We start from the raw sequence: 11,914 nt of genomic DNA on the forward strand, positions 1-11,914 counted from the left end.
TTAATTTCTGTTACCATGTTCTTTACATTTTTACCAAAATAAGTCAGTTGTTAGGGTTTGGGTTTTTTAAAATTATTTATTTGTTTAATTTCTTTTTTGTTTTTAAGTATCAGTCTGAAAGAAGCATATTAAAGGTTTAAGCCCTCAGCTTTGTAACTCGTTATTGGACTGTAGTTTTTTGTTGAGGTATAGTTATCTTAGATGGTATATGTACATGAGAGAAACAATGCCTATTTTTAATTGTATTTAGAATTTAAAATTTTGAGGAAATATTACAACAGAGATTGCTTTAATACATAATTTATTATTTTGTCTAACGGATTTCTAATTTAAACAAATGCAGAAAATAAAATGTATATTACTGTTTTAAAGAACAATGCATAGAAACACAGGATTTTTAAAAATCCATCAGTTATACAGTTTTCTGTGATTCGTATCAAAATAGAAATTTTGTTAATAAAGTTGGTTTTCTAGCTTGGAGACTTTTAAGACCACTGGAATGGAAGAAAGTAGATGAGAAAATGCTTCTTCGTCTGATTCCTTGTCCAGAAAGGATAAAGCTCTACTAAGAAATGAGACTGAAAAAGATGTTGTTTGTTTACATCGTGCTGTAAAGATAACGATAACCATACTAACAGTGAAGATTTCCTTATAAAGGTGATTTTAATAAAAAAAAAAGTATATGAAGAATGCAGGTTCTTGATACATCCTTTGCCAACACTACTAAACTCATTTCAAATAAGAAACAGTTGTTCAGAATTGGTATTCATACATGAAAGAAGCTTTACATTAGTATTCAGGTAAAATATTTTTTATCGTAATACCTTATTACATTTTTTGTTTTGTTTTAGCCGTGGATGCTGCTGTGAAGAAAGAAAGCCTTTCATCTGTGCAGCAGCTTGGTGTTGAAATGACAGTCAGGTACCTGGTATTAAAGTATTTCCCTAGTGTATTTCTGCGATTTGTTTGATTTTCATGGGATGACTTTAATGATACTTAATCCATCAGCTCAGTGCTTTATACTGTTTAAATCTAAAAATCATCTTTAAGAAAATGAGTTCTAACTTTGAAAATGTAAAAGGCATTAGTGCATAACCTATATAATCTGTAAAGATAATTTAATTATTATCCTTTATTGTTGTAAAGGCTAATTGCAACTTGTTAGTAATGTTTACCATAAAGTTACATTATCCTGAGTTATGTGTCTTTTTTCCTCATATTACTTCTCTAAATGGTTCTGTTTAGCTAGGCTTAGTTATCTGCCATTTAAACAGTTTATTTGGCTTATAATTTGCGGAGCCGTGATGAAGAAAAAGCTAATGCCTGTACTTCCACAGATTGTTATCTTCAGCATTAATATTTGAACTCTAATGTTAATAATTACACATACAATATACTTAGATGGAATTGAGTAATGTATGTGAAGAAAATGAGTCATGTGTGTTAGAGTACTTGCTCCTTCCCACCACAGTCTCTAACACTGAAGTAAAAGGAATTTAGATGAGGAATTGTAATACTGAGTAGCAGATGTTTGGTGAGTATCCTTCCTAGGTTAAAGCATAACAGCGTTTAGTAAACCGTTTATGTGTATATCTACAATATAGTGTTTGTGATGAACAACACCATGACAACTTAACTTTCACAGGCCTGTTAAAAGTGAGTTCTTGCTTTTTAAGAATTAAACCCAAAATATTTAACCATAGTTTTGGATTTAATTTTTTTGTGCTAGATATGGAAAATACCTAAACTTGCTAAAAGAACATGCTGAAAATGGGCTGTACTTCGTGTTAATGAATTGTGAGAAATTTCTGAAACAGCAGCAAAGGACTGTGATATCCTCACTTTGTATCCTTTCTTGATGGCATAAATTATATTGCCTAAAAATGGCAGTGGAATTTGACCTCTTGCTGCGGGCTTTTGATGGTGGTGTAGATGCGTAATATGTACTGAAATAAAAACAAAAAATAAGACAGCACTTTTTTATTAAGTTAAACTGTACACCCAATGTAGTCAAGAAAATCTTCACCCTTTTGTTCCCATACTTTGTTTATATTGTGTTTCATTAATTTTGTAATAAACCATTTTAGAGTAGGTTCGCATCTATCTGTGTGTAATAGAGTCTGCGGCAATGCACTTTTGAGCATTAATGAGTATTTGTGATACTCCAACAATACAAACAGTTAATGATATAGCCCATGTAATGTGTGGCTGTAATCTGATCAATAGGAATGTTTTGACTTCTGACTCTTTTAGATCTACTGTGGAACTTATTTTTAAAAAAACAGATACCCCTTTCCAACAAGCTTTGCTATATTCTTCAGGTATTGGACTTAACGTATCACTATTAAAATACACTTCAGCTATATTAGTCAGAATATGTTTAATCTCTGCTTTAAAGCTTTTCTTTTACTTTGTTTTTTTCCCCCCCCATAATCTTCACAACTCCTGTTCTCTTCCTCCACTGTTTTCCTTTCTTGTACTATAAGCACATTTGTTTTGGTGCAGGGTTTATTGCATTTACTTGGGTTTTGTTTGCTTTTGTTGATTGGGCTTGACTACTTATGGACTGGAAAAAATGTAGCTTAAATCGTTTCTCTTAATTCAGTTTGAGAGGCAGCAGTGCCTCAAAAAGCTGCATTCTGTGCAGCTGCATTCCCCTTGTCCCACCTCCAACAAACCAGCTTTTGCCTCTGTGTGCGAGGGCCTGGGGAGGAGGAGGGCTGGAGTTCCTGCAGGACGGTGAAGCAGAGATCTCTGCCTGAGTTCCTTAACCTTCTCCACAGGCTGCTTGCAGGAGCGCTATGCTGGATACGACTGGTTTGCATCTTCTGTGTTCCTCATAATGTCAGGGGATGGGGAAAAGACACTGAAGTTTCTTCAGCAATTTTCACATCTTCTTGTTTCAGCATTTCTCTGGCTGCCAAGACTGCATGTATCTGTAAGAACTGAAAAGCTGTTTCTTTCTGAAAAGCAACTCTAGAAGTTTCTAAAGAAGACTTTGTTAATTCTCTCAGTTTTGGGTGGATTTTTTTAGTGCATTAAGTTTTTATTACAGCCCTCTAACTGAATATGTGACACCAAAAAAGTCTCCTGGAAAAAATATAGATTTGACATTTGTGTAAATGGCTATTTGAAAGTAGTGAAATAACAGGTGGACTGATAGTAAAGGCAGTGTTATTGAATTTTAAAGCTTGCAGTAAAATAAACTTTATTCATGGCATTAAATTCTGTGTTGAAGGCTGCAATACTGTTGAATGTTGAATGACCTTCTTTTTATTATTACAGTGTGCAAGTCCATCCTTTTGATTATTTTTTAGTAAAACTTATCAGGTTTAAAATGTACTAAATACACTAGAATATATTTAGTAAATTTTAAAAATTATTACTGCCCAAATACTGAATGCTTGACAACTTAAAATTATTAGTATTTTGGATCAAGTTTGTAGTGTAGCAAACATCATTTCCATCTTTCATTAGAGGTTATTCTAACTATTTAAAACTTCCAGTTTGACTTTATACATTGTCACATTGTCTTGAACGTTTTGAACATAAACTATGAAATAACTGTAGTCTTTATGAGAAAACTGGGGAATAAGAAGCACGGGTTAGATTCTGTACCTCTTCTGCATGCAGGCTTCTGTATTAATATGAATTAGTCTGTCTTGTCACCAGAAGTGACTGTATTTGTCCGCTCACAGCAGTGTCTCACCCTGAGGTTGTTCCAGCACTATGAAATTTTGCTCCATTGTATGAGTATAGTGGTGCTGAACACTGTCAGTGCTCAGAACTTCAGTGTCGTCTTGCATACAATAACTAGCCAGCACTGCAGGCAGGTTGCTGCAGTGCTAATGTTCATTCTCAGTACTTAAAAGAATTATTTTTCATAATATATCTTGAAAACACAACGAGAAAATTCAGTATTAACCTATTGTATAACTACCTTAATGTAAACTAAAATAAAATGTCAAAACATGAATGAGGGATTATCCAGCCATTAGATTGTGATGCTGCCTACCTCAGGAAGGAGGAAGATTCCAAAGGATGTACCTTGACCTAGCACTAAGCCAAGGATTCCACTACCTAGAAACCATGCACTGGTGTTCAGAGCTTTCCATACTGATAAAACCTCTGTTTCTTTTGCTGCACAAAATAGAATTTCACTCATACCAGCCACACATACTGCAAAAGAACATGCACACAGAAAACAACTTCAAACACCATAGAAGTTCCACTGTATCTGCCAGTAAATGGGAGAGAAAAAAAAATCCAACAGAAAGTAGTCTTTTTTTTCTTTCTGTTCTTTTGTTTAAAACATAACATCAGTTTCTCCATCTCTGCTTTGGCAATTAGAGCTTGCATGCAACAAAGAGCTAGATTGCTAATGCAAAGGAATAGTCAGGATATATTTAATAACAGTTTCTAACTTTTAATTTTCTTTAGTTTAACTACATATTTTTCCTGATGGTAGTGCCAGCTTTTTTGTTTGTTCTATTTCCTGTCTCTTAAAATAGCTGGGATGACTTACAAGTGAACTTATGTATTTTTATGTATTGTTCTCAGCAAGGTATTTTAAAATAACACCTTTTTGTAGTCTGTAATCTTTTTTCCTCAATTTTGTTGATGATGTTGTTGTTGTTAATCAGATGCACCTGCCTATTACCACAGTGGAATCTGGCATCCATCCAGTCTATTTTTGCAGTGCTCACCACATTGAAATGTTGCTGAAAGCCGAATTGCCACTTGTCTTTTCAGCGTTCCACATGTCTGGTTTCACTCCGTCCCAGGTAAGTAATGAAAGCATATCAAAGTATCATCAACTTTTTGACTCAAATCCACAAAATCAAGGATGTTCGGGAACTACTGTGGTTTTTCTATACTGCACTTGAGTGGTGGCTATGGATCTGGGGGTAAGAGCTATACTGAATACGTAATGACTTAGAATGCCTGAAAACAGAAAGGAACTGACTTTGGTAGAATAATGACAGTGTACTGCAGCTGATGAGCTTCCATTACATATCTGGGCAAAAAACTTGATAAAAACCTACTACATCATCTAAACCATCAGATTTATCATTAAAATAAATAGAATATCTTATTTCCTGGAATGATTTTCTAAACTTTCCATAGGAGGGAAATGAGTAGTTTAGGATAGGCATATAATAGGAAGCAGTTCAGGTGGTATTAGAGCAAAATTAATTTTGTTTGAGCTACCATAACTATTACAATTGGGTAACACACTATTATTCTATATTAAAGAGATGTTACTAAAGAAGAATATTTATCCATGATGTTAGCTTCCATTTATACCTACTTACTACAATTCTTTGGTAACCTGGAATGCTACGTATAGAGCATTACTTGTAGACTACAGTCATGATGAAATGTAAACAGCTTCATGCAATAATGAGTTTGATTGCCAATGCAAGGATCTGTCACCACAATAAGAAAGTTTATTGGTGTTCCAAGGCAAGAAAAATATGTTTCATCTTGTGCCTTCAAAATTCCCTGTTGCCAAAAGATTTGCAGCTTAAGACGCTTCTTAATGGGGGCAGATGCCAGTATGGTACAGATACTGCTTAAAATAGTCAGCTTGGTATTTGGCCTTTGAGGAGAAAAGATTGGCAGATGAGGGACTTTATCTCAGCATAGGAATGAGGTGCTTATGATAAGTTTCCTATTTTGGGCTGGAAAAACACACGGGGAAAGTCACTCCTTCAACTATTCTTATGTAAGTTTTTTAAACTTAATTTTTTAAAAACATTGTGTGCTTTTTTAAATTGTTTGTACTCAATTAATAGTAGACTAATTGTTCTAAGCTGCTGACAAGGTTTTTTCTTTGGGAATTATTTTTTTTTTATTTATTTACCATCTTACTGAAATGCCACTGGTGGGTGCCACTGTATTTTCTATGTGATTTTGCAGTTCTGCTGCAGGATTAAAAACAAACAAGCTCTGAACTGTGAAAACAACTCTGATGTATTTAAGTGCTTGTGTGCATCAATAAATACATGAAAACAGATTTAATGCCAGAGTATGGCTGCTGTCATCTAATTAGAATCTTGGTGCTTCTGCTGCTGCATATTTTTAAACACTTTGAGGACTGATTAGCAGAAGATTTGTGGCCTAGAACTAAATGAAATGTGCTGTACACATCTTAATACGTTGTGATTTAGAGCTGGAAAAAGGATTCGCTAAGTGTGTTCCATACCCACTTCATTAAATAAACATGTCCTAGGGATGGGCCTAACATTCATTTATAAGGCAAAGAACTACTTCAATTTAAAGGAAAATCCACATTAAACACACCTTCACCCTCATTACACTTCAGGCCACATAAAAAAAACCTTGTAAAAAATCACCTTTGCTTTCACTAGACTTTATGTTTCAAACTCAGGAGTTGCTGGAATATACTCAGATAAGCAAGATATACAGATGCAGGGTGTTACGTTAGCAGAACCCTCTGGAAGTGTGTTCATAGGCTGTGATATAAAAAATTATGTTTCTTGGCTTTTGTACTTTATCCCTTTTATTTTCATAAATAGTGTAATGTTACAGGACAAAGGGTCTGTAGTATAGAAAAGAGATAAATCTGATCAGTTATGACTGAATGTCTGCAGCAATTTAATTATATATTAATTTCATTCTCATCTAGATTTGTCTGCAATGGATAACTCAGTGTTTCTGGAATTACATGGACTGGAGTGAGATCTGTCACTACATTGCTGTATGTATTTTCCTTGGTCCTGATTATCAAGTATATATGTGTGTTTCTGTGTTCAGACACCTACAGCAAGACATCCTGAAGCACACTGAAGCCCAAGATCTCCAGGTTTTTCTTAAAGTAAGGATTTCTTTCTTAATTTTTCAATTGCTGAAGGGAAGCAAAGCTGTCTATACTGAAAATATGTGTTACTGACTCTGAAACTGTTACTAACATTGACCTTTTATTTTTTTTTTTTTAAGTGAGTGAAATAACACTTTACTTCTGGCAGGAAAGTGGGGTATAGTTGTCCTGCATTTTGTCCCGATCAGTTCCATTTGTAAGCAAGTAAATAGCCACATGAAGTCATGAGGGCATTTGATTCAGTTCTCTCTACATGGCCTCAATGTCATTAAACTAAACGTTCTCCAGAAAGGTGGGTTTATGCGGTGGTCTCCTACTAAAGCTTGAAGGGATGTGCCACAAAGCTCAGTGAGCTGTGAATTTGAACAGATGCCAATTGCTATACAACCAGCCTCAAAACTGGATATTCTTTGCCATATTATAAATTACATTTGGTTATCAGATTCTTTTTGCAGAGTACTGCTTAGCTATAAATGCAGTTATGAATAGATAAAATATTTGACCCTTGTTCCCAGAGACATTCTTGCTTTTTTATCTGCTCTTTTTTTTTTCTCCAGTCAGAAGTCTTTTGCAAGACTTTTTTTTTTAATCTTCATCTTAGTCTGTCCTAACAACAATAGTTTTCTAGACTAGTTTGCATCCAACTTACATATTCTTAAATAAGAATATGTCAGCTCAGTTGTTTTCCTTGAAAATGTTTGGTACACTCTCTAATGGGTGAATTGTTTTGTTTGACCTGGTCTTGGTCAATGCGGCTTAAAAACAACTTAATCCTGATGGCATTATTGGGATAATTTATGTAAATTTTAGAAGAGAAAATTTGTATGTTGTCACCTACAGTATAAACAGGCCAAAGATTTGACACGGTACTGTTAAATTAATGAGAAATTGTGTGTGTTAATGCACTGCCAGAGTATTTACAATTCATTGAGTGACTACTGCAGGAAAAGGAGGAGTTAATAGCATATTTAAACTGTACTCTTGCTTTTGATAAATCTTAATTAATCTAAAGAAAAAAAGATTCTGTCATTCTATTAATTTGATTTCAGATATATTATGGGCTTCTTGTGAGGTTACTTGTATTTAATACTTGCAAAGGCATAAGTCAGCTGCCCTTTCATTGAAATAATCACATTCAATTTCAATTTTTAGCCTATTTCTCAGCACAATATTCACAGATTTGGATTACTGTAGTGGAGCAATGATCTTAAAAGTGGAAGTGTAAACTAGTCTGAGAACATAATCCAATTAAGAAAAAACCCAACACACCTACAACTTTGAATATTCATTTTATATTTCTTTTTTAATGCAATGTCACATCTTGAGCTTCATACTAGCAGTGGTCATTTGCTGTACAAACAAGTCCCGCCTGCCTATTTTCCTTCCAAGAACCGATAGTACTTTCTGTTTTCAAGTTTCTACCATGCTTTATATCTGTAATGAAAAGATGATTTGACAGCAATACACCTTTGTTGGTATTATCTAATAAATAGTTCCAGCTAGCTATTAAATTTAAAGCAAATATTTTCTTCTTAAAATATAAATATACTTTCATTTGCATGCTGAAGAAGAAATTGGAGAAAACTTTGCTATCAATTCAGATGACATTATGCCTAGCACTTAAAATATGTAAAACGTTCAGCCTTTCATTACGTCCTTCTAGTGATAAAAACCAGGTGACCACCTGTGAAAAAGATCATCTTCTATTACTCTATAATTAGCCTTTCCTCTGTGCCAAGAGGGAAGTAGAAGAAACAAGTTACCCATGAAATTTTTTTTCCTTTTTCTGATTGTTTCTGTTGGTTGAGGTGGGTTACTAACTTGATCCCTTCAAGGTGTCTTGAAGTTTCAGCATTAACTAAACTTTAAATTTATTGCTTGGTATTTTATTAATCTCTTCATCAAAGGATAAAGATGCATAGCTTTACTATTTCCATATGTGAAGTAAGAATACTGTAAACTGCCACCTCATCATCTTGACTATCTTGGTTTTGTCGGTTTCATTTGGATAAAATAGAGAAACTGAGGCTACAGGGTTTGTGACTGGTAATAGCACATGCAGGCCAGTATGTCAGTCTCTTATGAGTAATTTAGCTACTCCTCACTTTATTTTCTGTGAGTATAGGCCATATTACTGACAACTAAGTTGCTGACCAATGCTTTAATACATGTGCATATTTAATCAATATAGGATTTGACTGCTTAAAATAAAGAGTTAAATACCTACTGCAGTTCTTTATTGGAGTCAGTTTTCTGTTGTGCTGTAGTTAACTTTCTCGCAGTGCATGAAGAGCGACTTGGAAGGTAAAATCGTGCCTTTGCTTTCACTTGTGAGTAGGGAAGAAGAAATATAAAGACCATCTTAAATTCCTGTTCAGGTGCCAAAGTGCCTTCCAAGCCTGAATAGATGATCTCAGGAGAATTTTGCTTAGCCAAGGTGCACAGTCAGTACACCAGCAGATACAACATATGTCCACAAGGACTGTCTGGCTCCAGAGAGCTTTTTGCAGCACATGCTGCCAACAGTGGTAATACGGCTTAGTAGATGGTGCGCATGCAAGTTGTTCCAGTTCAAAGCAGCAACAAATTCACCCATTTTATCTACACTGTTCTTCAGGATCCTGCTCTCTGCCATGCATCCTCCCGTTCCCTCTAATATGGTAGCCACGAGAAGGAACATGGCCTGTTCATTTCTTTTTCCTGAGGGCACCTTCTTTTACTTCTGTGTTTTGGAATTAGTAAGAATTAATTGTGGTCATGCAGAAGTGTTTATTATGTTTTTATTTAATCACTTCATAAAGACCTTTCTTTATTGCTGATTTTAAAAATAAGTATCTACTGTTACTCTCCTGGTTTTATTGAGAATCTAGTTGGATATAAAAGCCATATTAATAAACATCTAGCATGTCATGTGCTGGTGTAGAAGTCTTTTTTTTTGAGGAGTATTTTAGTACCTGGCTTTGCCTTCTTATAGCTTACTTTGTTTTCCTTAAAAATCTTCATATGGCATGTTCTCCAAAAATGAGATGAACAATGTCCACCTGAAAAGAACTATTTGTTACGAAGACTGTAATTAGAAAGAACTGTCTGGAAGCAGATATTACCAATTCTTTATTTCTAAATGAAAGATAATAAAATGTGTGTGTTCTAAACACCCAGGCTGTGACAAGCAAAACAAAATGAGCTATCTTTAGAAGCTTGGAGTTCATTAAATTGAAGTTGTGCATCTTTTTTTTCCTACCTAATAAATGTTTTCTGTGTGTATTTCTGCAGGAAGAAGCACTCCATGGATTTCGAGTGAGTGATTACTTAGAATACATGGAAAGCTTGGAGGCAATCTACAGACCTATGTTGCTGAAAGACATGAGGAACATCAGAGTGCAGAATCCATAGATGAAGCAAACAAGCACTTTAATTTCCAGTTGTGGATAGATCCTTTAAAAGGATGCTGATTGATTGGTAAATTAAACTCACCTAAGATAAGTCAGGCTGTACATATTGTAAATCAGAATCCAGTTTTTGGAAAAGGTCTTAATCTAATTTTCATGACCTAAAATACCACATTTTTCCAGACAGACTGTATGTGCAGCCACATTTTCAGTTAACAGAAGGCAGCTTCAGAACTCACTGGTAGGGTACCGAAGTGTCTTCCTCATAAAGCCTTGAACCTGTTTGCAATTCGTTGCATTATTGTCATCTCCTTGTAGCACAGTCCTAAAACTTTTGTATTTTGATAGGGCCTGACAAAGTGATTTTTCTTAGAAAATGTGCATGAAAAGTCAACAAATCAAAAACAAATTCCCTATACACAGCTGTTCTGAGTTTGTGGATAAGGTTCAGAAAATGGGGTGTTCCAATACATGCAATGAAAAGAATGATATTCCTGTCCCCCCTTTTTTTTTTTTAATAAAGTAAATAATTTCATGTCATAAAACATGCATTTGTAACATACATTCTTCGTCTGCTCTTTGTATTTCTGGAAAATCATTGCTTTTAAAGATTCTGGTTTCATTCAGGCAGGAAACTAAGAAGCAGCTTCATCTGTGCTTGCTTTTTATCATCAATGAAAAGCAAGAATGAAAGCTGCTAAATATTTTCTAACACCAGTGCAGTGTAGCTAAAATTTCAACGTTGTTGATTAAAATTCCTAATTTCAGAAGAAACATGGTTTTATTGAGGAGTGCTGCATCCCATTTGCTTTAAGGATAGATTTTAGGTAACAGTCAGTGGACAGCAGAGGAAACATTCTAGCAGCTTTCTTTTCCATATTCTATTATATCACTGTTCTCTGTTAAGAAATAAATACATATTTGTGCACCAATTAATAGTTGTTTTTTTAAATCCAAATTTCAAAGCACTAGGCATGATGTTGGGTCAATAAATGTCGTTTAGATGGCATATTCCTAAAATGAATAATAGAGTTGGTTTGTCAAGAATTAATAAATGCCTTTGTATTTGATCAAAATTATGGCTAATAAAATAATAGTTATTGTCAAGTAGGAGGTCTCCTTCAATATTTGCAAGTAATCGAAGTATGTAAATGGATGAATACAACATATTGTCCTGTGGCCAGTTAATATTTTTCATACAATCAGATCTGCATCAAAATTGGAAAAAAAAAAATAAAAAAATAAAAGAATCCAGTAGAAAAGTAATCTTTACAATGCCTGCGTGAGGCTAGATGAAAAGTAGACATTCAGATATTTAAGATGTCTACTTAGACATTTCAGGCTAACTGCAGAAATAAAATGGAAATAAAATCTAAAATTAGAAAGTTATTAAAATTTATTCTCAAATTTGTAACAGATGTTTTGAAACGAAAAAGGAGAAGTGTGGTTTGTCTGGTGCATTCTACCCATCACCAGCAAAGCTGCTTCTCCAGCCTCCCTCACTCTTACCACTCACACAACACACCCCCACCCCCGTATTTGTAGATTGCTTGTTCTTTTCATTTTGCAAGATTTTTTTTCTCCCCTCATTTCTGTATTTTGTTGGCCTCTTCTATTCAGGGCTTTTCATCTTTGCTTAAAGGTATTTTCTCAGTAGATGCACTAATTTCCATTTCTCACA

The 11,914-nt window shown here is 34.5% G+C and overlaps 1 protein-coding gene across 2 annotated transcripts in view; it reads left to right on the forward strand.

The window, feature by feature from the left end:
- TBC1D32 (TBC1 domain family member 32) overlaps positions 1-11,340 on the forward strand; it is an 84,271-nt gene extending 72,931 nt beyond the window's left edge. For both annotated transcript variants that reach the window (XM_056344175.1, XM_056344174.1), the window contains exons 29-34: positions 852-921; positions 1,730-1,845; positions 2,784-2,938; positions 4,644-4,784; positions 6,653-6,841; positions 10,118-11,340. In XM_056344175.1, the coding sequence (XP_056200150.1) occupies positions 852-921; positions 1,730-1,845; positions 2,784-2,938; positions 4,644-4,784; positions 6,653-6,841; positions 10,118-10,237 (791 nt within the window). In that variant the 3' untranslated portion in view covers positions 10,238-11,340. The remainder of the gene's footprint in view (positions 1-851; positions 922-1,729; positions 1,846-2,783; positions 2,939-4,643; positions 4,785-6,652; positions 6,842-10,117) is intronic.
- Positions 11,341-11,914: the final 574 nt, after the last annotated feature.

The sequence above is a fragment of the Falco biarmicus genome, chromosome 6 (assembly GCF_023638135.1).
Source record: "Falco biarmicus isolate bFalBia1 chromosome 6, bFalBia1.pri, whole genome shotgun sequence".
In the NCBI taxonomy this organism is placed as follows: Eukaryota; Metazoa; Chordata; class Aves; order Falconiformes; family Falconidae; genus Falco; species Falco biarmicus.